This window comes from Octopus sinensis, linkage group LG3, assembly GCF_006345805.1.
Source record: "Octopus sinensis linkage group LG3, ASM634580v1, whole genome shotgun sequence".
Taxonomy (NCBI): Eukaryota; Metazoa; Mollusca; class Cephalopoda; order Octopoda; family Octopodidae; genus Octopus; species Octopus sinensis.
The window spans coordinates 135251596-135278695 of record NC_042999.1 but is presented as its reverse complement, the minus strand read 5'-3'; the positions used below and the strand labels follow the sequence as shown (position 1 = coordinate 135278695).

The 27100-nt window shown below is 35.6% G+C and overlaps 1 protein-coding gene across 1 annotated transcript in view; it reads left to right on the top strand.

Moving 5' to 3' along the window:
- Positions 1-23075, top strand: part of LOC115209066 (synaptogyrin-1) — a 74230-nt gene extending 51155 nt beyond the window's left edge. Inside the window, exons 2-4 of the mRNA XM_029777144.2 lie at positions 10972-11191; positions 13944-14086; positions 18887-23075. Of these exons, the coding sequence (XP_029633004.1) occupies positions 10972-11191; positions 13944-14086; positions 18887-19081 (558 nt within the window). The 3' untranslated portion in view covers positions 19082-23075. The remainder of the gene's footprint in view (positions 1-10971; positions 11192-13943; positions 14087-18886) is intronic.
- Positions 23076-27100: the final 4025 nt, after the last annotated feature.

Below are 27100 nucleotides of genomic sequence, written 5' to 3'. Positions count from 1 at the left end.
TTGACAGAGTAATCTGAATGAGAAGGCAATAGATATTCCAACAGACTGTCTTTACTGGTGATTTTGTATGTGCAGAGAAACAAAATCGAATGTTGTAATTCAACAACATAAGAATAGAAATGAGAACATTAATTAACAATAAGAAAATAGAATTTCAGTGTTAGGAACAAATAATTTTCTTTCAAAAATTTCTTATAATCAAGATGGCATAATTAGTATCATGGTTTTATTATTTCTTTTGGTTCCATTCTAAATGTTTTCTCTCCATGAAAATGAAAGAATTCAGAAAGTACAATTAAAATATCAGTTTTCCACTCCATGGTTTGCTTTTAATATCTATCACAAATTCACATCCTGTCACCAGCACTATAATATATTAGTGTAAAAGATACTTTAATTTGTCCCCATTTAAACATGGGGTGTTTTGTTAGAACAAACTATACTGCAGTAGTTATCATGAAAGAAACTCTCATATTGACTTTTGATGCAAATGCACTCTTGTTTATATTGCTAGTGGAGAGATGAACCCCACCACCTCTAGTACTGAGATCACTAGTTCATGTGATTTTGACCTTCCTTGATCTTGTCAATGATGGACACTTGAATGCTAAAGATAGCAGCAATTCATTTTCTTACCAGTGATATATAAATCAACAGTGCCAGAACAGGTGCTGGTGTCATGATTAGTCAGTGAGCTTGTTAAAAATATTTATTAGCAACAAAGGCAGTATTAGTACCATCATCATCATCATCTAACATCTGTTGTCCATGCTGGCATGTGTTAGATGGTTTGACCAGGGCTGGTAAGCTGGAAGGCTACACCAAACTCATTTGGTATGGTTTTCTACAGCTGGATGCCCTTCCTAATGCCAACCACTCTGAGAGTGTAATGGGTGCTTTTACATTCCACTGGCATGGGTGCCATTTGTATGATACTGGTATCTGCTATGACTACAATTTTGCTTGGCTTGATGGGTCTTCTTCTCAAGCACAACATAATGCCAGTGGTCTTGATCATTGTCTCCATGAGGCCCAATGCTTGAAAGGAACTCAGCCACTTTTTCTCCATGAGGCCCAATGCTTGAACGGTGTTCTTTCCATGCCACTGGCATGGGTGCCAGTTATGTGACGCCAACATCAGCCATGACTACAATTTCACTTGGCTTGACAGGTCTTCTCAAGCACAGCATATCGCCAAAGGTTTCAGTCACTAGTCATTGCCTCTGTGAGGCTCAAAGTTCAAAGATCATGCTTCGCCACTTCATTCCATGTTTTCCTGGGTCTACCTCTCCCACAAGTTCCCTCAACAATTAGAGATCAGCATTTCTTTACACAGCTGTCCTTGTCCATACACATTACATGACCATACCAGTATAGTCATCTCTTGCACACCACATTTGATGCCTCTTCTACCTAACTTTTCCCTCCCGATGCTTACACTCTGTCAAACATGCACGCTAACACTGCACATCTAGTGAAGCATACTGGCTTCGTTTCTTTCAAGTCTACACATGTTCTTGGGTGTCACAACCAATGTTTCACTACCATGTAGCATGGCTGTTCACACACAGGCATCATACAAACTGCCTTTCACTTTAAGAGAGAGGATCTTTGTTGCCAGCAGGGGTAGGAACTCTCTGAACTTTGCCCAGCCTAATCTTATTCTCACAGCTACACTCTCGGAGCATCCACCTCTACTACCAACTTGGTCACCTAGAAAATGGAAGCTACCTTACTACCTCTAGTTTTTCCCCTGGCAGTTCATGGAGTCTATTTTCTGCATATATTGTACCTGTGCATCTTCCGCCTTTTCTACAGATTCAGCAGGGCCATCTACCTGAAGGGATTTGTGATTTGTCTGTCTTCCTACTTACCAAGACTGCTTTTTGCTAGGTTGACTCTAAGTCCCTTCGATTCTAGACGTTGCTTCCATACCTGGAACTTCTCTCGTTCTGGTAGTGATTCAACTTTCAGAGCAAAGTCATCAACAAGGGCAGCCTGTCTTAAATTCCTCTCTTATTACCTGGAGGATTATGATGAACAAGAGGGGGCTGAGCACTGATCCTTGGTGAACCCCTACTTGTACTCTGAATTCTTTGCTATGCTCATTGCCAACCCATAACCTAAAGGTAGCATTCCTGTACATGGCTTGTACAGCTCTCACCAATCACTCATCTGTTCCTAGTTTCCTCATTGACCATCGGATAAGGGATCAGGGGACCCTGTCAAAGGCTTTCTCCAAGTCAGCAAAGGCCAAGTGCAGAGGTTCATCTTTGACTAGGTATTTCTCCTGCAACTGTCATACCAGAAATACAGCATCAATAGTGCTTCTCCCTGGCTCAAAACCAAATTGCATCTTATCTAGGCTAACTCCCTAATTTGTTGGGCTGTGACTCTCTCCATAACTTTCATCACCTGATCCAACAATTTTATACCTCTGTAATTATTTCTGTCTAAGGCATCACCTTTGTCTTTGTAGCAGTTGACTGTGGTGCTGCTACACCAGTCATTTGGTATGACTCCTTTGTGGATGACTGATTTACAATATAGGTGACTTGACCATAACCCACACCATCAGATATCTTAAGCATCTCAGCAGTGATTCCTGATGAACCAGAGGCTTTCCCTGTCTTCATATCCTTAATTACGTTATCTAATAAGGTATTGTCAATTTAGGTAGCTGCTCCCTCAATTGGTTCAACCAAGAGGTAATATTTATCTCCTCTTAAACATGCATGTTCTGTTAGAACCTTAATTTATATTGACTTTGTCCACCTAGTTGCAAGTAGATAACATTTAATCCTATTACTGTGCCTGGAGTACAAAACTGGCATATACTTTCTTTGCTTGCAGTGTTTATATCATAGTCCAAGCCTACAGGAATATCCAAACTTAGTTTGGATATTCCTGTAGGCTTGGACTATGATATAAACACTATCAACACAGCCCTATTTTCATTAGTGTCACCACTACAAGAAATTTTAACTAGATTTTGGGGAGGGTTGTTCAGCCTCTTATATATCAAATATAATAATTCTGCTTTTTCTTTTTTTCTTCCCATATTTTACAGATTAAATTTATGACATCATTGTTTCCAGTGTAGTCACACTGCAGACACATTCAAACACATTCATGTAGTTACTAAATTTATAGGGTCACTTTATACAATTGGTAATAGTGGAACAACACCATTTCCTTTTCTAAGTTGTGATAACTAAAACAAACTAAAGAATGTACATCAAAATATTAACTGACATATAAAAATACATATCACAAACAAATATCACTTTGATACCATCTCTTGACAGTTGGTCATATGATATGTTGTCTGATCTTTACATATTTGTTCATGTGGCACGGTGTGGCAGGACCAATTGTTGTGCTTTTATCTCTCACTTTTTATTATTATATGTTTAATAATCACACACTCTCTCTCTCTCATGATTAGACTAGAGGTTCTGTCCTAAACATGCATATTTACATCTCACTTGATTTATATTAAAAATATTGGTTTCAGTTTTTTTGGCGGGGGTGGGGCTCGATTGCATCAATCCCAGTGTTCTTATTTTATCAACCCCAAAAGCATGAAAAGCAAAGTCAACCTTGGCAGAATTTGAACTCAGAATGGGAAGACAGATGAAATGCTGCTAAGCATTTTGCCTGGTGTGCTAATGATTCTGCCAGCTCACCACCTTATTTCATCATCATCATCATCATCATTGTTTAACATCCATTTTCTATGCTAGCATGGGTTGGATGGTTTGATGGGAGCTGTCCAGACTCCAGTTGTCTGTTGTGCCATGGTTTTTATTGCTAGATGCTCTTCCTAATGCCAACCACTTTGCAGAGTGTGCTGGATGCATATTACACACCACCAGCATGAGGGCTTTTTATGTGACACTGACATGAGTGCATTTTATGTGGCATCAGCACCTGTAAAGGACAAGCCTGTATATATGGATGACATCAATTTTACTTAGCTTAAATAATGGTTTCAAATTTTGGCACAGGGTCAGCAATTTTGGGAGAGGGGTAAGTTGATTACATCAAGCCTAGTGTTAACCCCAAAAGGATGAAAGGCAAAGTCAACCTTGGCAGAATTGAACTCAGAATGTGAAGACGGATGAAATGCTGCAAAGCATTTTGCCTGATATGCTAATGATACTGCCAGCTTTCCACTTTATATTATAAATATTGATAAACCTTTGACATAGAAATAATTGTTCGGCCCCTGCAGTAGCTGTTGTGATGTGTTCCCATGATTACATACACCAGTCGACATGACCTGATGTGTCTAGCTGAAAAATATGTGCTAATGTGTGTCATAGATAGAAAGTATATCCTGCAATTAATCATGTTTGCTTGCACAGTTTATAAATGTTTGTATATGTAAACTCCATTCGACACACATAAAACAGAAAAAAATGCACCATAATTTCAACACTGAAATTTTTCAGGATATCACTTTGTCTTTTTTTATCCTAACCATCCTAATTTTTTTAGGCTACATTGACTATTTCATGTTGTTATCGTTGACCTATAATCAACACTTCACCATATTCAACAATCTCTCTCATAGCCAACAAATGAAAAAGAGGGGGTAAAAAAAAGAACAGATTCCACTGGTATGTAAACTGAAAAGAGTCTGTAATTAATCTAATGAGTAAGTTCCTTTTTCACTGATGAACATTCTGAGTTGAATTTATGATCTAGTGGTGTGTAAGTTAGACTGACTTTACATACAGTTGAATTATATAGCAAAATATATAATTCTACTTAGTAGTATTATTAGTTTGTTTATTTTTTGTTATTGATTTTTTGTTTCATAAATATCAATTCTTTTTAACTACTGTATTGTTTTAAAACTTCAATATTGTTTAATTTCTTTACTCTCTTTTAATTCCTCCAATGGAAAAGCATTAACAATTAGCATAGTATGTAAATTTTCTTTGGTTTTAACTTTTATTATTCACTCTATTGTTTAGTCTGACCCCAGTCTCTATCAGGCAAACCTGATCAAAGGTTTTCTAGCCTTGTCTATCTTAGTCTTTTTTTTTTAAAGCTCAGGACTGTGTACAATTTAGCCTTTGTTGTTAAAGATATGATGTGAATTTAGGATGATTTGGCAGCTATTTCTGGCAAGTTAAGTAATCACGTAAAGACCCATTCTTTGTTTATCACTGAACCATCATCATCATACATCTATTATCCATGCTGGTATGGATTGGACAGTGTGATCAGAACTGGCAAGCTGGAGGCTTGCATCAGTCTCCAGTCAGATTTGGCATGGTTTCTGTGGCTGGATGCCCTTCCTAATGCAAACCACTTCACAGACTGTGTTAGGTGCTTTTACGTGGCACTTTTACATGACACTGCACAGGCACTTTTACATGACACTGCACAGGCACTTTGATGTGGCCCCACACAGGAGCTTTTACATGACACTGCACAGGAGCTTTTACGTGACACCACATGGGCATTTTTACATGATGCCGCACAGGCACTTTACATGGCACTGCATGAGTGCTTTACACCACCAGAAGGATCAGTCTTAACACTTTTGCTGTGGTCTTTATGAGCAAAGCACCAGGAATCTTAGTCCTTTGTTTTTGAATACAAAATAACTGTTTCAATTGTTATTATCATTGCATATTCTTCAGTTAACCTTCCTTACTGTAACTGTTTGAGATACCAATTCACTTCAGTTTCTCTTGTTGGAAAAAGTAAACCTCTTTTTATTTTGTTGGTAGAATATCTTCATTTTATGCCCACTTTCCATGCTAGCATGGCTTGAATGAGTTACGGTTCAATTCAGTTCCTATTTGGAGTAATGGCTCTCTTAGACAAATAAGAGAGCAGATTTCATTCACCATTCTACAGAAGTTGTGTTGTCCCTGGCACTTTTTAACAGTTCTCTCTATCCTACATTATTTCTATTTAGTTGTGAATGGTGCAGTGATAATTACACAAGATATGGTTTATAAATACTGGTTTGAAACAGAATATTCAAATAATATAGAAGATCCAATTTGCTACAATAATCAAAGCAAAGTTTACTCAACTGATTGTAAAAATGTACATGTGTCCTTTAGATAATTTGTATTATCAAAAAATTGTGATGTCTTACAGCATGCAACTGTATGATATATTACAACATGCACACTGAAGTCTTTAATTTTCCAAATACTGGTAGAATGAATCAGTGTTGGATTATGTTCATATATACATATATATTCCCAGATCCCCAGTCGAACCGTCCAACCCATGCCAGCATGGTGAACGGACGTTAAATGATGATGATGATGATGATGATACAGTCTGTGGTGATTTATCATGTAAGTGAGAATGGGATGGAAAATTTAGATTCCTTTCTCATAGATAGCCAAGGATTGTCCATAACATCTGATGGTTAAACAAATTTGGCAACACACATCTTTATACAAAGGATACCTGCAAATAACTTGATTGTGAAATTGTGAAACTTTGTTAATTTCTGTAAGGATATGTACTTACAGTGGCCTAATCATGAGGCTAACACTGACAGGACAAACCACTTCAAGGCAGTAAGGTCTGAACAGAGAATTGTAGTAACACCACTATAAAAGTATCACCAAGATTTGTCCTCTCATTCACGTCTTGCAACTTACTCCAAAATAGCCTTCCCACCCCTCCACAAAGCATACAGCTTCATTTTTAGATGACGTCACATTCACAGCTTCCTTGCCTTTCTCAAGTCACTGTTGCACAACAACTCCAACTTAAATCACCTTGAAACTCCAGTTCCACAATAGGCTTAAAGAAACACTTACCAAGTCTGCTGTCTCCTTTCTTATAAGCTACACCAGAATACAATCGACCTTCATTTCATATTAAACAACTTAACATACCACACTCACACAAACAGGAGACAAATAGTAGAGGACCACAAGCATAAAAGAAAGTAAAATGCTCGCGCATGTGGTCACCACACAAACTACAACAACAGTATACAAACACTTGATCCATCATAGACTATTAGTCTTACTTGGGTCCCCAACTTCACTACATCATCATCATCCATCATTTTGAATCCAGGTTTTGTCCACTCTAACAGGGGTGGCTGGATCTACCTCAATGCCAAAGCAACCACCCTCACACCATCTCACTATCTTGCCCAGTTTTGGGCATCCTCCTTTCTCAAGCCAACCCTCCCAATCTTCTCCTCCACCTGTCCCCTCCACATTTTCCTCAGTCTACCTCGCTTTCATTATCCATTTACCTCAAACTCTAGTACCCTCTTCAGAACAAGCTCCTCATCCCTCCTCAACACATACCACCACACTCCATTTGCCCTTGCCAGCCATTCCACTGACTCCTCCAGCCCCAGCATCCCCCATCAAGTCCTCAGTCCTCCTCTTATCAAACAGCTTCACCCCACACATTTCCCTCACTATTGCTCTCTCAGTCCTTCTCAAAATTGCCATCTTTCTCTCCCTCAAACACCATGTCTCATTCCCATACAGCATTACATCTCTCACACAACTCCTATGGACCTTTCCTTTCATCTTCAATGAAAACTTTTTTCCACATAACAACGCTCCACATTCCCTGAACTTTACCCAGTCAAGTCTCACTCTGGTTGTCACAGCTGCTTCACATCCACCCTATCTCCCAAATAACAAAACCCTCTCACCGTCTCCACCTCGTCACTTAGTGTTTCCAGTGACTTTGCCAGCCCTCCAGCTCCTTTCTCACATCTTCCACAAACAAACACTCTTGCCAGTCTTGATTACCTTCATTTTTGTACATCTACCATGAATCCGTTTCTCACCTCTCATACACAACACCACATTTGCCATTACCCTTCTCCTTTCACCCCATTCACCATCACCTTTGTCTTCCCGAGGTTTACCGTCAAACCCTTGCTTTCAAACACCTATTTCCAGAACCTCTCTCTCTCAATCCCTCCGTTGTCTCACTCATCAGAATAATAAATTATAATGAACATGAAACAGTGCACTAAACAAAACAAAAATACTAAAAATGAAAGCCCACCTTGAGGGGTATAGGTTGTTGTTGCATTAAGCTTCAAAACCTTCCCCCACTCAGTCTCTGTCACTAAGTGAAAATTCACTTCGATATACCTAACCACATGTACAACATCCCTGGAGCACTATGAGAGCAACTCCTTAAAATAATGCCATCTCTCTCTCTACCCAGACAGGCATGAAAACACATACACACAGAAAAAGCTACACTATCAATAACATTAAGACACACACAACCAATAATGAATGCAGAGGAATAGTAATTGTTGCACCTCTGTTGAGTCTACTTTGCTTACATCTGCTGCAGTCACTAGTAGAATCTCTGGGCACACAGGAATAGACTGGACAGTGGAAAGAGGGTAGTATATCCAACTTGTTACACTACTCATCTGATTTATCATTGTCTGTCATCATGGGAAGCATGGCCCTCAGCTAGACAGAGACTTGTTTAACTGGGAACATGGATCTGTAGGTCACATCTCATCATTCAGTAAACTACTTGCACACTGGGCTGACTTAGGACTGCATAACAACAACTTGTCATGACAGACCACATACTAACCACAAGACCTAAATAGTGGACTGCAGTAACCATAGCAACACCTCCATGATAGACCTCAAGAACCTATTAGAAGGCCACTATAGGTTACTTCATCTACTAGAATTAATGGTCAAATTTTCTTTGAATCATCTAGTCTTTAAAAAAGAGTGCATTGAGTAATGTTGCCTTGTATGCCAAAAAAAGATGGATAGGAATGCTTTTACTCATAGATCTGTCCACCAAGGCTGACCTAACACTAAACAACAATCCCTTCAAAACTACTGCAAGAATTGAACTGCAGAACTATAGTGACTCTAGTAACACCACTGTGGCATTATGATTTGAGACTGATGATTGATCAGTGTGCATTTGGTCTCACCTCCTCCTTTCCTATACACAGTGTTTCTTGCTCCCAATTTAGAATTAGTGTTGGTCTAATGTAATTGCAAATTTCAAAAGGCTTTTTACTCATCCTTCAAGCATTTATCAGCATAATTTACACAACTGTTGTCGTACTATTTCTTGGTCCTACCTTTTTTAACAAAGGACCTAATTTCTGTTGAACACAATATCTACTTGCCTCTGACATAAACTGTATCTCAACAGCTGTTGCCTGTCTCTTTTTTCTTTGTTTTAAACAATGTTTTTCATACCCAGTCTATATTTCATTCAAAATATTAATTTATTCTTCTCTCGATGTAGCTATATATTATCATCATTTGACCATTATCTGTTAATCTATTGTCAACAAAGGTAGTTGTTACTTCCTGAGACTTTATGCAACTGTTTCAACCTCTTGGTTTCTTCCTTGCCTTAATTAAATTAATGAAAAGAATTCAACTATTAATCATCACAATTGTCCATAACTTTATTCCTAAATTAAGTCAATCAGTGCAACTGCATTTTGTGTTTGTTTTGTGTGTATAAATGAGATGCTTCTGCACTTTTTTAGTGGGAGAGGTGGGAACATACTGCCTGGTTCAAAATTGCCTACTAACTATTTGGTACCTTTTAGTGGAGTCCAGGCCATTGCAAGCACTCAAACTAGGCTTCCTTCCAGAAGATACTTTTTATGCCAATTCCCACTGCACTATTTTTTTTTTCTATTTAATGCAGTAGGAATTGGCACAATTCCTATTACACTTATGCACAATTGGACTGCTCTTTTTCAGAGGTTAAGTGAAGAGCATTTAGTAATTAATGTTACTGTCTAACAACAGAAGGGCCTGACCCTGTGGGTAATACCACCAGAGGCCACCCTATCAGCTGGTATATAATCTCATAACTTTTGTAATCTCAATTGCAAGTATAAGATTTTTAAAAGTTCACCTATCACCATTGATGTCCATATTCCACCTCCACCACCAAAGCTGCATAAAATGAATGGTGAAATGAAATCAAATCAGAATCACAATCTGTTAGCAACATCAGCACCTTAAAATCATCTAGTATGGTCATAAGCATGGCTGTGTGGTTAAGAAGCTTGCTTTGCAACCTTGTGATTTCTGGTTCAGTTTCACTGCATGTTACCTTGAGTAAGTATCTTCTGCTATAGCCCCAGTCTGACCAATTCCTTTTGAGTGAATTTAGCAGGCAGAAACCATGGGGCAGCTTGTTGCTTGTTTGTGTCTTTCTGTCTGTATTTGTCACCCTGCTGTCACTACTACTTGACAATTGGTCTTTGTCTATGTCTTCATAGCTTAGCAGTTTAGCAAAAGAGACTAATATAATAAGTGCTGCACTTCAAAAAAGAAAAAAATGTAAGTACTGGGGTCGATTTGTTTGAAAGTGGTGCCCCAGCGTGGTTGCATTCCTATAACTGAAACAAGTAAAAGATAAAAGACAATGTATCAAATGGCAACTCTCTTCTGTTAAAACTATATAATAATGACTTCCTTCACTGAACATAAGCTTACATTTTTTTTTAACATCTTCATATGTATATTTATGAATGCTGTTGTATAACTTTAGTTTTGTTATAGTTTTCTTAATTCAAATCCAATTTGTATCATATCCATTAGTTACACTAGATGACAAACCACAGATTTCCTTGTTTTATTTTTTAGATATTTTCTAAAAGACTAAAATTCTTTTGATATTCTTTATCAAAATTTTCCTAAGGAACTAAAATCTATATAGTAAAATAACTAACTTTATCATTATTAATTTGGTGTTTGGAACATAAAAAGTTTTTACATGAAGTTATAGCTATATTTCAATTCAATTTAGATATGAACACTTTAAAACGGGCTATTTCAGGCGGGTTATTTTTGACAGTTAAATCGCATTTTAATCATACTCCCCAGTTGTTTCAGGTATTATAATAATTGTTCTCTTTTTACTTTTACAGATGTTTTATTTTATTTTTATGTTCTCTAAATTCATGTTTTGTCTCTATTACAGCTGTTTTCAGTGGTGGTATTTGGCTGTATATCGTCAGGAGGATGGTATCTTCAAAAATGCCAATTTAACGATGATGCCAATGCGTGTCGATTTGGTTCGGCTATAGGAGTGTTGGCTTTTCTTGCTTGCATTATCTTTTTGGTCATTGATGCAGTATTTGATAACATCAGCAGTGTACAACATCGTAAATATGCTGTTCTTGGAGACTTGGGCTTCTCAGGTAAACATTTTAGCATCATTATTCTTTCACTGAGATCAGGGAACTAATATTATAACAGTGTTTCAGGGAAACTGCTTTTATCTTGTATTACAATTTCACTTATGTATATTGATTTTGATTTTCTGAAAAACTCTCTGCTTTAACCACTAGTCCAAGTCCTCTGAATATTATGTATATATCTCCACAACTAATTGCATGTAATATAACTAAGAGGTGCGATGCAACAGAATAATAAGACTTTGGAATTAATTGTTATTAAATTGCATCTTTTGAATAATGCTATTTCTATGTTCATTCTTCTCCATGTCAGCATAGATTGGGTATGTCTTATGTGTGCTATGTTACCATTTATCATAGTGTTTTGTCAACTCAAATATGAGGCCTAAATTTCTGAGGTTTTATTTTACCATTTCTTTATGCTTTTTCACCCTGTACTCCTATCCATTCACAACACATCTCCAAAGTAGCTCAGTAGTCTTCCTTGCACACAACAACTAATGCCATTAATACCAACTCGCTTATGATATGCCTTTCATGCAAGATAATAAAGGTATATTCATCTCCTTTCTCATCAGCCTCTATAGAGCTTCGACATTCAATTTTTATATCCCATGTAGTATAACACGCCTTACATATGCTTCAAAGTCTTTTGCACAGAAAGAAAAAAAATTTTTGTCAATATAGATAACATTTCCCTAAACTTCCATATCTGCCTTGCTCCAGTTAATATACTATCTCTCCAATCATACTCAGCACTAATTAGATCACCCAAAAGCTATCACCAATTCTTGCAAGCTATCTGAATAGTTCTTAGTCTCATTCAAGCATGCATTTAGTATTTGTATTCATCAGATCTGATGTCCTACTTCCTAGCCAGCCTGACAGATATCCCACTACATTCTTTTTATATACTAATTGCTTCAACTGAGTAGACAGTGTAGAGGTTTTACCCTTTCGTTTTCTACATATTGAGCAAAGCCACTTGTTAGATAATTCTGAGGTTTTGTGTGCTCATTTCTCATTAATACCTGACTTTTGCTACAATGACCTTGATCCTTAAGCATTCACATTACTTTGTCAGATGTAATGCTCATTTATTCACATTGTTTTGAATTAATCATGCATTATCTTGTAGCTTTGAAATGTTGATGGTCTAACTATTTGTTTTTAGAATGACATTGGGGGGTTGGTGTGAGAGGTTAGATCTGGCTAGTTTGACCATAAAACAAGTACAATATTTTGTTGTTTAACCCTTCAGCATTCAGATTACTCTGTAAAATATAATACCTATTTATTCACATTGTTTTGAATTAATCATGTATTAGCTTTTAGTCTTCAGATTTTGATGAGTGTATATTTTCAGAATGATATTGTAGGTTAGATGTGAGAGGCTAGAATTGGCCAGTTTGAACATAAAACAGGATATATTGGTTGGATAAGGCTGGTTAAATGCTAAAGTGTTAAGGCCTTTGAATTGAAAAATATCATTCTGGGTATGAAACATTTTTCTTTTAGCTGTGTTACATTCTGCAGTATAAATCATATTATCAACATACAGTTGTTCTCAGGGACATCCAGTCCTGAGCACCATTGTTATTGCCTGAAGAATTTATGAGTAGAAGTCAGGACATAATCTTAGTGAACACTTATCTGTACACTCTTCACTAAACTAGTTGACAACCTTACTTTTTATTACCTCACCCTGATACTTTAGTAACTCTTACCCATCTTTTTCTCAATGTCCCATAGACAACAGATTGTGGGACATATTCAACAGACTTTTCATGTCAAGAAATGCAAAGTAGCGTTGTTTGTGAAGAACTGCTCTAGCAGTTGTTTTCCACTACAGATAGGACCTGGTACAAACCCAAACTTCATTTTGCTCAAACTAATGTTTGTCAGAACTTCACAAACACTTTCTGAACTACTTCCAATCAAACTAAGATACCTGTAAGTGCCCCTCTCTTATATGTCTTCTACGTAATAATCTATAATACTGCTACACCACCCCAAACTATCCTCTAAATTTAAATGCTGTAATATTTTATCCTGATTATAAAATATTGTCTTTATTTTCAAATTTGGGAACTTTATTGATTGATTTTGTGGACACAAGCCAATACTAGTTTACTCAAACCCTCTTTTTATTTGTTGGTTCTTTGAAGTTTGTAGACTGAATTTTCTTTCTAGTTTGGTTTCTATTTAGTAGTGCTTCTTTCCAATTAATTATTATGAACAAAAGATATATGGTTGTGTAGTTAAGAAGTTCACTTCACAACCACCTGATCTTGAGTTCAGTCCCAGTGTGTGGCACTGTATGGAAATGTCTTCTACTAAAGCTGACCAATATTTTGTAACTAAATTCGGTTGGTGAAAAGTGTGAATGTGTGTGTGTATATGCATGCTTGTTTGTTTCTCACCTGTTAGTAGTCTGTTGATTCACCTCCTCACCACTTAACTATTTAGCAAAAAGTGACTGATAGAATAAGTCTTAAGGTTGATTTGACAACTAAATACATTTCAAGTATATTTCAAAGTAAAAATAAAATATTTTTACTGGCTAAAACAAGTAAAAGAATAAAAGAAATTATAAATTTGTTCTGGATGGACTTTAGTTCATTTGTTAGCTGTGTATGGTAGCTGATATTTACATTTAACTATCTTGTTAGTTAGCAAGAAATTAATTTTTTTATTAATTGAAGGAGAAAATTTCTGTAATAATCTCAAATATTTTCCTTCTTTCTACTTTTAGGAGCCTGGACATTTATGTGGTTTGTGTGCTTCTGTTACCTTGCTGATTCATGGAGGAAGACTAAATCAGTGCTTCCAAAGGATCATGGCAAAGATGATATTCAAGCTGCTATTGCATTCTCTTTCTTTTCAATTCTTAGCTTTGTAAGTATCCTTACAAGTTATATGATGTGCATATCACAGATTGTCAATGTAGAGATATCCCAAAAGACATTTACTGCTATACACCCCTTATTTTATGTATTTTAAATGAGTTTATACAGCGAGTGAAAATCATCAGGTCTTTCATAGTTAATACATACATTGTATTGATATACTATATTTAATCCACCAAAATGTTCTCTGCTGAGTGTGAGCTTTTCAGGCATGTTAAAAAATTGTCATTTTTCCAATTGCTTTTTTTTTTAAATTCAAGAAGCAATCTCACAGGACATGAATCATGTGGAGTAAACATTTATATTTTATGATGGAGTAATTTGATGGGTCAATTTAGTTTCATTCCTTTCCTAAGGATTGTGTCTACAAAATTGATTGTATGTATGATTTTACAAATTTGAATAAGCTTGTATATCATGGGGAGTTGTAAATTTTAATATTTTGGAACTGGCCATTCTTCAGAAAGAGAAAAGAAAGTTCTCTCCCCACAAATTTTCAAATGTGTGGATTTTATTAACTGATTTTTGCAGACATAGTCCAATGCTAGTTTCTTTAGACCCCATTTATCTATTTTCCGATTCTTTGAAGGTAACAGTTACGCTATATTGGTTGTCATTATCAAAAAAATCCAATATTGATAACTTTGTGAAACAATCATCTACATTTCTTATGGTTCACACTTGCAAAGATGTTTTTTTTTAATACTTGTTTTTAATTCCTTGTATTTGCTTTAATGTTTTGATTAGGTAATTTTTGTCTGAAATAATCTTGATTTTATAGTTATGTTAAAGAATGATGTCTGCTCCTTTACATGCTTACATGGAATGAACAAATTTTCTCCAAGACAGCATCTTACTACTTGTTATAATCTATCATCTCTTTTGTGAGATTCAGCTTCATGAAATAAGTTTTCCACACCTTTTTCCTTAGTTTTTCTCTATCTCCTCTTCTGCAGGTTCAATCCACTTGGTACTTCTTTATACAGCAAATAACTCATTTGCTTGTAGACATCATTTGTTCTTACACAAGCACACTACAAGAGAGACTACTCTCTCAACTCATTTGTGCTTTATCATTCATGCACATTCTGTGGGATATTCTTGCTAGCAGTTTGTTTTCTAGCCTTTGCAAATCTTTCATATTCAAGGCCCATTTGAAATAAGAAACTGCTAGGAAATTCTAATGTTTATATCAGCTACTGATGTACACAGAATTGAATTTCGCTGTTTGTAACAGGTTCTTTGAATGTAGGGATTACAAAAGAACTTGACTGCATCCTGGTTCCAATAAATGGCACATAATTGATTATGTTCTAACCAGATGGAAAGATTTGAATGATGGGACAAGTTTGAGTTTTAAGAGGCACAGTATTTGACAGATTATAATTTTGCTGGAATTAAGCTAAACATCAAAGTAAAACCCAAAATTAATAAGCAGTTTTCAATGCTTAAAAGACTTGATGTCTGCTTTCCATAGTGACATGAATTAGATGGGTTATCATTGTCCAAATCACTCTGTATTTAAGTGTAAGATCAAAGGGCCTTGTCTTCCTTGTATGTTCTATTTTAAGCTTGGTTTCCACAGCTGGATGCCCTTCCTAAAAACAACCACTTTCTAAGTGTACTAAGTGAATCTTATTGTGGTTCTGTTACTAGAACTAGAGAAATTGTCATTTCCTTGATGCAAGTAAGGATCTGTTACTGCTCTCTCTTTATTCAGTCACCAGCCATGTTACTGAGGATTCTGGGTGAATTTTGTTGTACCAACACTAGCAAAGCTGTCCATACTAGACTAAAGAATTCTACATACACTCTGTTCTTGTGGTGAACATGACTGAGAGAATGAAAGAGGAGTGTGTGTGTTATGGGGGAGAAACAGTGATAGGATGGTAGGGGGGGGTAATGGATCAGAGACTCTAATAGTTACATGTAAAACAGCATGAGCTGTAAGATGGGCTAGCAAACAGACGTATCATAAGAGAGTAAGCGATGGCTAGCAACAGAGATGAATTATGGTGAGACTAGATTTAAACTAAGAGTCACATGAGGGAGAGAGAGAGAGAGAGTAATGGTTAGTGGTAGGGGGGGGGTAGTAAGTGGGACTGAATATGGACAGATCTGATGCTATCTCTTTTTACAGACATTAGGATGGAAGAGAGGTAGAGTGATAGAGGGATTTTGATGGTTGTTTAGGTAAGTCATCATCATCGTTTAACGTCCAGTTTCCATGCTGGCATGGTTTGACATGGGGCTGACTAGCAGGGAGCTGTCCAGACTCCAGCTGTCTGTTGTAGCATTGTTTCTATGACTGGCACCGGTGCTTTTTAAGTGGCACCAGCACCTAAAAGGACAAGCCTGTACAAGTGAAAGACAGCAATTTTTACTTAGCTTGACATGTTTTATCAAGTACAGCAAATTGCTACATCTCCTGGTCCCTTGCCATTTTCTTAGAGAGTGATAAGGATAATGGTCAGTGGCAAAAGGGTTGAGTAAATGCATCTCCTGCAGTTGTTTCAATAAGACTATTGTATTGGTAGTATCTCTTCCTGGCACAAAACTGAACTGCATTTCATCTGGTCTGAATTTTCTTCATTTGTGCTATGACTCATTCTGCAACTTTCATAACCCCATTTGTTAGTTTGATGTGTCTGGTTACCCTTCTCTAGAGTATCTCCATTCACTCTGATGTCAATTTCAACGGTTGGTCCTTTTGTTGGGACTCTTTGAGGTGGACCCTCTATTTGTCATACATTCTCCACATTCATAGTGTTTCTCATAGTAGCACTTTCATTCCTCATCTACATTGACATACATAAACTTGTCTCTTAGTTCTCTCTGCAGCAATATCCCACCATCATTTTATATTGCATCTAGATGGAATCTTGCACAAGTTGCACATCCCCCCCATACACACACACCTAGCTGTGTATGTGTATGTATTAAGACACATTTTCTATATGGCTACAAATCATTCTTTATCACATTGGCAATAAGTTAAATAAACTCTGACAACTACTGTTGCCAAGATTTTGGGATTTCATTCCGCAGCAAGACCACCTATATAAGTATGGTTTGATGTGTGTGTATTGCTAAGTAGATATATTTGAATGAGGGTACAAAATGAAAATTAATTTAATGGTGTATTGACTGGAACTAGTGCCCTATGAATATATTGGTTATGAAGTAGAGAAGTATATAAAAAAATAGGTGTTTGATTTGTTGTATTAGTAAGCTGAGGAGAGTTTAGAAGTTGCATTGTGTTTGTCATTTGTACTTTCATCTAAAGAAATTTTTATATGTATGTCTCTTTATTATAAATCAGTTAATTAATTTAAGTCTCTCTCTCCTCAGAATTTTCTTACTGGGTGGGTTCATGGATAATATAGTAGTGTGAGAGGATTATTAACTAATGAGGGAGATACAGGTGCGTATGGAGAGAGATTGCTGTTGGAAGAAAGGAGAGATGGGGACTGGAAATGGGGTTAGGATGGAAGGTGTAAGAAAAATATTTTGTTACCTAAATACATGGAAGAAATTCCAGGAACTTAGTGGTGTGCTATTGAAAAGAGGGTGCGCAGTTTTGCTAAAACTGAAGGGTAGAGTGTATGTTGCACGTGTGAGAAGCGCTGTGATTTATGTGCATGAGGCATGGATAATGAACCTGAAACAACAGAGAGGGCTGAAAAGAAAAGAAATGAGAATGGTTCGTTGGATAAATGGAGTAAAGCTGAAAGAAAGAGAGAGAAGGGAGGGAAGACGAGCAATTAATCACAGAGGATGAGGGAAATAAAATCAGTGATGCATATTAAGAAAAATTGGGTAAGATTGACTGGGTCATGTACTGAGGAAGTAGGAAAGTTACTGGGTGAGAGGGGTAGTGGAAATTAATGTGGAAAGAAGTAGGCAAGGAAAAAATTGGGAAAGATATGGTTGAAAATGGTGGAGGAAATAAGGGTAAGGTGATTGGTGAGGTGGATTTAGAGAACAGAGCAAAATAGAGAAGTCTGTTATGGGCCTGCAAAACTAAACCTTCCTGTAGCAGGGATAAAAAATGGTTTTAGAATGTTGTCTTCAAAGTTTTCTTCCTGTTTGATGTATATATTGTTTAAAAACAATATACACTCATAATAGACTATGTAACATTGTCTAAAATTGTCAAATTGGCATTAACTGCCAGTATAAATGCTTTTTGGTAACCACATTGGCATTATACTACAGTTTCATAAGTTCAGTTGGTGTGAGGAATGTAGAATTCTAACATTTCAGGCTTTATCTTGTTTTTAATCTATACTGACATAATTATATACTAGTGAAGAAAGAGATACTATGGATGTAGTGGCTCAGTTTGCTCTGCTCCAGTTTATATCTGTATAAAGGTAACTGATTCAAGAATTGTTTCACTTTTTTCCTAATCCTTTTTCTAACTAGACTACATTGTTTATGCATTTCAATTGCTCAAAGTAAGAATTTAAAGTTAATCAAAATAAATGATAGTCATTTTATTAATATGACTAATTTTCTTTTTCTTTTTAAAAATAATGTATCTATTCTTGTCTATTCAACTATTAATTAAATGGTACAATGTGTTTCAATCAAGGTCAGTGTCTTGATACATAGCAAAGCAATGTTGTGTGCCAAGAAATTTTTTTCATGTCCTTGGCACCTGTACCATAGTACCATAGATTATCATCCCTGATTTTGATGTATTTCTTTATAACATTGGTATTTAAATATTTTTTTTACCTATTTCTACCAGTTTTATTTATAACTTTTGTAATATTTATTGCAGGGTGTTCTCACTTTTTTGGCTGTTCAGAAGTACCGTTTGGGTGCAGGTGAAGCTTTCACAAGTGGTTATGAACCAGAAGCAAATGTTTCCTCTCCCTATTCTTCCTTCCCAGGAAGTGAGACTGGTGATCCATATCAGCAACCACCATTTAGTGCGCAAAAAGAAGCTCCAGATTTTCAAACACCTACCTATTAACTCTTGAATCAACTTATCCAAGCAAAAGAAGAAACTATTAGAGACAATTGAAAGGCATGAGTGTTAGCGGCAGGATAATATCCTGAACTTGCAAACACCTGATGTTAAGGGATCACGTGGAAACTGTCTACAGTTTGAATGTTACATGTTACTGGCAGTAACTGTAACTGTGCCAACACCAGCCATTTTTTTTCAATTGCTCAGACTGGTATGGGCATTGTTGCTGGATTTCTTTATGAAATAATACTGTCAAATCTTGACTCTTTTTTCAATATTTTAGAGTTGGCTTGAAATAATATTCTAAAAGTCAGTCTCTTATTCCTGCCATCAGGTGTCAGCACTGTCTTGGTTGTATAAATTGGTGTTATTAGTCAAGTGTATAATTTACAATTAAAGAGATATTAAGTTTTAAAGACATTTGAAATTATTAAGATTTTAAAAGTATTGTGTAACAAGAGTGTTACCATCATCTTATTTTATTTTCTTCAGCTTATTAAAAGAAATTTTTTTGCTTATTTAAAAATATAAACAATAATACAAGTGAGATATTATTTATACAACTTATTTTTATAGCTGTTTTTAAATAATATATAAAATAGCTTTACAGGAATTTTTTTTTCCAAAGCATTTTGAAATTAAGTTTATATAACTTATTTCTCTATTACCTTCTGATAATACCATCAAAACAATAAAACTCTCTGCTTATTTGCTAGACTTTGAAGCCACTAGTGGTATGTGGTTGTGAGGTACTGTTTGACTCACTTGACTATTCTCCAGTCTCATTGACTGTATGTTTGCCATTAGAGAAAAACTCAGCCTGAAATGTTGTGTATCTGTAAGATTTTACAGCTGGCAATAGTTCACCAACCACTAAACTGACCACTTTGCTACTTTTTATATTAAACAATGTAAAATGTTTAAAACATTGAAAAGTCTCTCTCCCTCTCTCTCTTTTTTTCTTTTTTTTTTTTAATTCTGTTGGTTATTAGCAATAAGTGAAATAAATAGCCACTTTATCACAGTGAAATAAATAGCCACTTTATTCAGTTCAGATTTAGTGTCTAAATTTCTTATACTTTTGATTACTTATCAGAATCATCAGAAAGGAGGTATTTTGGAAATACTATTAAAATTTCAATTATATTCATCCAAACATCTTTTATTCCCTAAGTCAACACTTTCCTTCTTGATTCAAAACAAACACAAAAGATTTATTTAGACTTATTCATAATGCAATAAACATATCTTAAAATTACTGGTAAAGTATCCAATTGTTTTATTATAATAATTTTTGGAGTGTGGGAATTAAAGTCATGAGATGTGTTGCATTCCATACTATTATCTTTAGGAATGACCTTGTTATTGTGTTGCTCTCCTGATCAGTCTATTGTTCTCAAACACTGATCTCTCCTCTCTTCTTGGACATGAGTTATATACCAACTGCTGATGTATCAAGATCCTCATTATCTGGGAAGTCATGCAGAATTTTACTAGCAGTGTTCTCAGGCTGTCATTGCTCAACAAGTTTGACATTGGTCAGCCTACTCTGCTGACCCTTTCATCTCATTGCTTCAGTATTAGTTTTGTTTCATTCCTTTTTTTTTTCCAGTCAAAAAAAACAATCAACTAGGTAGCCTGGGATAATAAAATAAAAAAGGAAAAAAACCAAAAAAAAAAAACGTGTAAGATTGGTTTTTGAATTATATTTTAGAGCTATTGGGTTTTTAGTTATTCCAGTGTTTACATTTCTAGTCGAATTTAGCTTAACACATTATGTTAACACATCAGTTTATTTTCTTTAGGTTTGGTCGTTTAATTAGTCTGTTCCAGTTCCTCTATATCATTTTGTAATCAATATTATTTATTCTCTGCTGTTTAGTAACAACTATCTAAATTGAAATATTTAACTAGCTAGATAGCTGTGTGTGTATATATATATGTGTGTAAAATTTATATGCACACAAAAATTTGCATATACTTTGATGGATATAGTAACGTGTTATTGTCATTAACTCTTTGCCATATTTAAAAAAAAAGAAAGCTAATAAAATAATAAAAAGAATTCTATTTAGTGCTAAGTGTTTTTTAAAATAGTTTACTTTCTCTGTACTATTTCTTATGAAGTTATTTTCACATAACCTGACAGTTTCTATCATAATTTTCTTCCATATCAAACAGCTATTTATGTCTAAAACTCATCTCAGTTCTTTAGAAAGTATAAAAATCTTAAATTCCAAGAAATGTAGTGCCATCTACTGTTAATTGTTGATTGCTTAATTAATACATTTTCTGTTCATCTCTTCCATTCATTGTTCGGCTGGAAGTATATATGGTTATCTCATTGTATTGTTCTTGAAACTTTATTTAGACCTCTTAATACTTTGTTTTACTTCAAATAAACTTAACATGTTTGGAGGTTTTTAACTAAAACAGAACAAAAAATTTCATTTACCTAGTTTTAGTTTCTAAAATATTTTTATTAAATCTTTTAACTAAATTTGAGGTTATATGCTTTATTTTTAAGTTATTTTTTATACTCACATCATTCCAAAATACATTTATGTATCAATATTCAGTTTCGTTTTTTTTTTTCTTAATTGTTGTAATTTTGTTTTAACTATGCAAATTTAGGGTTGTTGAAAATGTTTTCCCCCACCTCCAAGAGATAAGGAATGGGTGTATGTGATTGTGTGTATGGACATTCAGAATTCATATTCATAATTTATTATTTGGTAAGCAATGTGCATCTAGTTATTTGTCTTGACTTGCATCAATCCACTGGTTTTCATTCTAGTTGTGATTTGATGTCCAAAAGCTACATTGTATGAACTTGCATGCATTCTACAGTCCAGTCATAACACTCAGCCAACCCCAAACCACATCTGCAACATTGTTATTGTTATGTTTTTGATTATTAATATTGTTGATGAAAATATAACTAAGAAATTCAATAAAGAAAATCTGTTTCTTCTTACTTTCTATCTCTGCCCTTAACAGCTTATACATTCACAAAATTGAGTCCTTTAATTTATTCAGTTTATTTTATTGCCCAATATTTTTAGCTTCAGATTACCAAAGAATATTTTATGTTGGAGATTAGCACTTAATCTTCTTTTAATGAAAGGTATTCTTTTTTGTTTTGCAAGTTTTCATTTTTTTTATCTAATCTTTATTTAAACAGTATTTGTTTTTTAATGATTTCAATTGTGGCACAAACTACTTTGTCTTGTACAATCTTATCTCAAGTTACATGGAGTTGTCTCTCCTGTAACAAGACATCATGCCATTCTCTTATTTGTCGACCTTTGCAGAAAGAATTCGGTGAAAATTTTAAATCAATTCAACTGTATTTCTTTTTCACATTATTCACTTTGTTTCAACAAACTGTATTTAACAATCCTATCCTTTATATATAATTCTTTCTTCTGTAAGATATACATAAATCAGAAACAATAGTCATAAAACATATCTTTTAGTGGATTTGATCAATTACTGCTAAAATAATATATTTTTGCTGTTGAGATTTCTACTGTTATAATATATTCATTGTAACTAACTTGAAACAAAATTGGGCATTGTAAGCAACTAATTATGTTATAGAATATTTTCTTTTAAACAAAAAAAAAAATGAGCCTTTTTTTTTTTTTTTTCAAATAAACTTTGTAGGCCTGCAAGGAAAGAAAACTATAGGCTTATTTCTCAAAATATTCATTAAAGTGAGATCTTTACATTAATGTATAGTTAAACGTTTTACTGTTGATTAGTTTTGGGCTCACAAGATGCAGATTTTTGTTGCAGCTTTACCATTCGATAACCAATATCTCAAACTACATGAAAACAAACAAGTAGACAGCTCTTACCTTTTCTTGTCTCCATTCTTGCAAGGCCATGCACAACATCTGAACGCATGCAACGAATGTCAACTAGTCAGACATTGTCATACTGTACAAGTTGTAACTACACTTTGTGGCTGTAATAAACTATTAGGACTGTTTCATTGTCTTATGTCATTCTTTTGGCACTTGAAACGTTAACTTTTAGAAATTTATAATTTGATATTTTTTCTTTCTTTCTTTCTCCAACAAGCACAAGGCCTGAAGTTTTGTGGTGGTGGTTGAGGGGTGGCTAGTCAATTACATTGACCTTGTTGCTCAACTGGTAACTATTTTATTAACCCTTAAGGGATGAAAGGCAAAGCAGACTTCAACAACATTTGAACTCAATGTGAAAATGTGACAGAGATTGACTTTGCCTTTCTCTCTTCAGGATTGATAGGTACCACTTGGGCACTGGAGTCAGTGTAATCAGCTTCCCCTCCCCAGATTTTCAGGCCATCTATCTACAGTTGAAGGTTTTGTTTTTTCTTCCCACACACACACACATTATTCATGCTTGACACTGAATATTTTTATTTTAAACCAGGAAATTTTTTTAACAGAAACTTCCCCCAGCATTTCCAGGCTTTTATGCAAATCTGTTTTTGCATAGCCCAATGTGCCTGTGATAGAAGAGCTATAAGTTCTACACTAGTTCACTTTAGATGTTCTGTTTTGCAGCAATGTTAGACATGTCTGCTAGGCAGTTGACTTCCTCAGCAATATGTGACTTTTGTTCCTTGTCTCATAGAAAAATATTATTCTGTTATATGAGCATTGAATTATTGTTTTTATTGAAATGTTCCACCAGTATTTGCAATTTTTAAAGATGTGAACACCCTGGATAGTTTTGCAAATATGAAGTGCATTCAAAAGTAGCCAACTTTATTTTTTCCCACCAAAACTAATGCTATGTGGGCAAAATCCTTTGCATTGTAGGTGACACCACCTTTTATGTTCCTAGTTGTTATGCCTAGAGTACAGACCATGTAGTGTACACTTGTCATATTTTCGGTTTCACCAAAAACATTGAGCAGAGACATTGCATCAAGTTTTGCCAAAGGCTTGGTGATACTCAAGCTCAAACCCTCCTACAGATTCAGTAGACCTTTGCTGAAGACACCATTGGAAAAACTCAGATCAAGGAAGTGTACAACTGTTTCAAACATGGCCACACCTCAGTGGACAATGAGGCATGCATGGGCAAGCCTTCCACATGCCGAAATGAGGAGTTAATTGAGAAGGTTCAGTGAATAGTCATGGAAGACCACCATGTAACAGTCCAGAAAATTGTTCATGAAGTGAGAATAAGCACAGAATCAGAACATTCTATTTTAATGGAGGGTTTATGAATACAGAGAGTGTCAATGAAATTTGTACCCAAGGTGCTGGAAGAGCAGCAGAAGTAATGTCATGGAAATTGCTCAGAACATGCTGGACTGTGTTAACCAGAATTCATGAAGACCATCATCACTGATGATGAGACTTGGGTTTATGGTCTCTGCTTGATGTGTTTGGTCATCTTGTTTGAAAACGAAAATCTGACAAGTGTGCACTATGTCTGTACTCTAGGTGTAACAGTAGGAAACTGATGTGGCTTCTCGACATGAAAATTTTCATGCATGCACAGGAAGGGTGATATCACATCCCACCCAAAGGATTTTGCCCACGTAGCATTAGTTTTGGTGAGAAAAAATAAGTTGGATACTTTTTGAATGCATCTCATAAGTTTGATAACAATGTTGTCAAACACTTTTGAGCAGCTGCTGTTATCAGTAACCTCTTCCACATTGGTATGAGACAACACAAGGTGAAGGCATCCTTATCTCTTTTACTGAGCAAATATTTTGTAGCTATTGCCTATTCCTAAATAGTAGGGGTGTTTCTTTCCAGATAAGATGTGATTTACCAATCACATATTCTGGAGAGATTATTTCCATATTTACATTGTTTACATCTGACAGATATTTGTCCTCATCTTCTTTGTTGTTAACACAACGTTTTGGCTGATATACCCTCCTGCCTTCATCAGGTGTCTTGGGGAAATTTTGAACCTGGGTTCTCATTCCTAAGTCGTCGTCGTCGTCGTTGTTGTTCAAGTCACAACAAACAAGATGAGGACAAATAGCCATCAAATGTAAATAATGTATATAATTCATCTCTTAAATATAGAACCAGATTATTTCCTGTCAGTATTGTTGTTATTCTCTACCTTGTGGAATACATTGCATGACTAACTATCTGCTGCTTAATTGTGTTTCTATTTAAGTACTTTATTCCATCTACCCTTGATTCACACAGAACAACTGTACATTTCAATTCTGCTGAAATATTCCTTTGTCACTCCAACTTTACTCACAGCACAAAGATATGCAACATTCTCATCAGTTTCAAAATGCTTGTAGCATTTATTTTTGGAGATAGGTCATTGATATCCACGATCCTCAACCGGAAGGGCAGTAACTCTGAGTAAGAGTTGACTGATCTTGACAACCCACCCAACCCATACCAGCTTGGAAAGTGGATACAAAAACAATGATGTGTGTGTGTGATAACAAACAACTAGGAAGGAGTTTATATACTGCCAGACTAGACTGATGAAATACTAGTCTCAATATACAAAGACAAAGGATCTAAATTTTGGTGTCATAATCAATGTCATTTTACTTGCTCAAAGTTCATTCAGAAGCATTTTATCCATCTGCTCCTCTTCAGTAGTACTCAGTACACAATCTTGTTTTAGATCAGGTTGGGGTATTATGAACATTGTTTTTCTCAACTTCAAGTAAAATGCATCAAGCAGCAGGTACTTCTATATCAAGTTTTTGTTGACTAATCTAAAGCCTTAATTATTGTTGAAAGTTCCTGAAAAGTTGAGTTATTTGCCAAATTTTGTGAGCATGTCTCAGGAACTATGTAGTAACAGGAAGGCTTGAGTCACTTCAGAAGCCAACTTTTAATGAAATAGGAGTGGCTGTGTGGTAAGTATCTTGTTTACCAACCACATGGTTCCAGGTTCAGTCCCACTGCGTGGCACCTTGGGCAAGTGTCTTCTACTATAGCCTCAGGCCGACCAAAACCTTGTGAGTGGATTTGGTTGGCAGAAACTGAAAGAAGCCCGTCATATATATGTGTATATATATATATATCCGTTCCGTGCCAGTGGCACGTTAAAAGCACCAACCGATCGTGGCTGATGCCAGACTCCCCTGGCACCTGTGCCGGTGGCACACAAAAAGCACCCACTACACTCGCGGAGTGGCTGGTGTTAGGAAGGGCATCCAGCTGTAGAAACACTGCCAGATCAGACCTGAGCCTGGTACAGCCCCTGTGCGGAAAACGGACGTTAAACGATGATGATGATGATAATATATGTATGTGTGTGTCCCCCCAACATTGCTTGACAACCGATGCTGGTGTGTTTACATCCCCGTAACTTAGCAGTTCGGCAAAAGAGATCGATAGAATAAGTAATAGGCTTACAAAGAATAAGTCCTGGGATCGATTTGCTCGACTAAAGGCGGTGCTCCAGCATGGCCACAGTCACATGACTGAAACGAGTAAAAAGTATAGACAATATAGTTGAACAGGATGTTTCTAAGATGCTTTGTTTTGTATTCTACTTTTTCTTTTCAAGTATGTACCATAAGTATAGAATGATTGAATAATATGAAAAGTCTTTCACCTGAGAAGATTCAAATGTATGTGTAAGATGACTTGTGAAATACTTTATGCAGATGGTGTAGGCTTTGTTGCTCATGCTGAAAATGGCATGCAACTTATAAAGGATCAGTTTTCACCAGCACGTATTGCCTTTGCCTCATAAATATGCTTGAAGACATCAAAAGTAATGATCACTCTGTATGAAGTGAGCCCTACATTAAGCTAGATATCTTTGAGGATGACACATGATTAGAGGTTGTGGACACATTTTTATATCTTTGGAGTAACTTGTCAAGAAATAGATATCTAAATGCTGAAATTCACTCACAAATCCAAAAGGTTTGTACAGCTTTTAGCAAAGTAGAAAATTCTGAGTTAATGATATTTATAAGAGTCTTTCTGCACTTGTTCAAGATGTAGGCAGTGTACAGCCAACACCTCAAGCAAAGTGCTTGAGAGATTTCACCAGAAATGTTTAAAG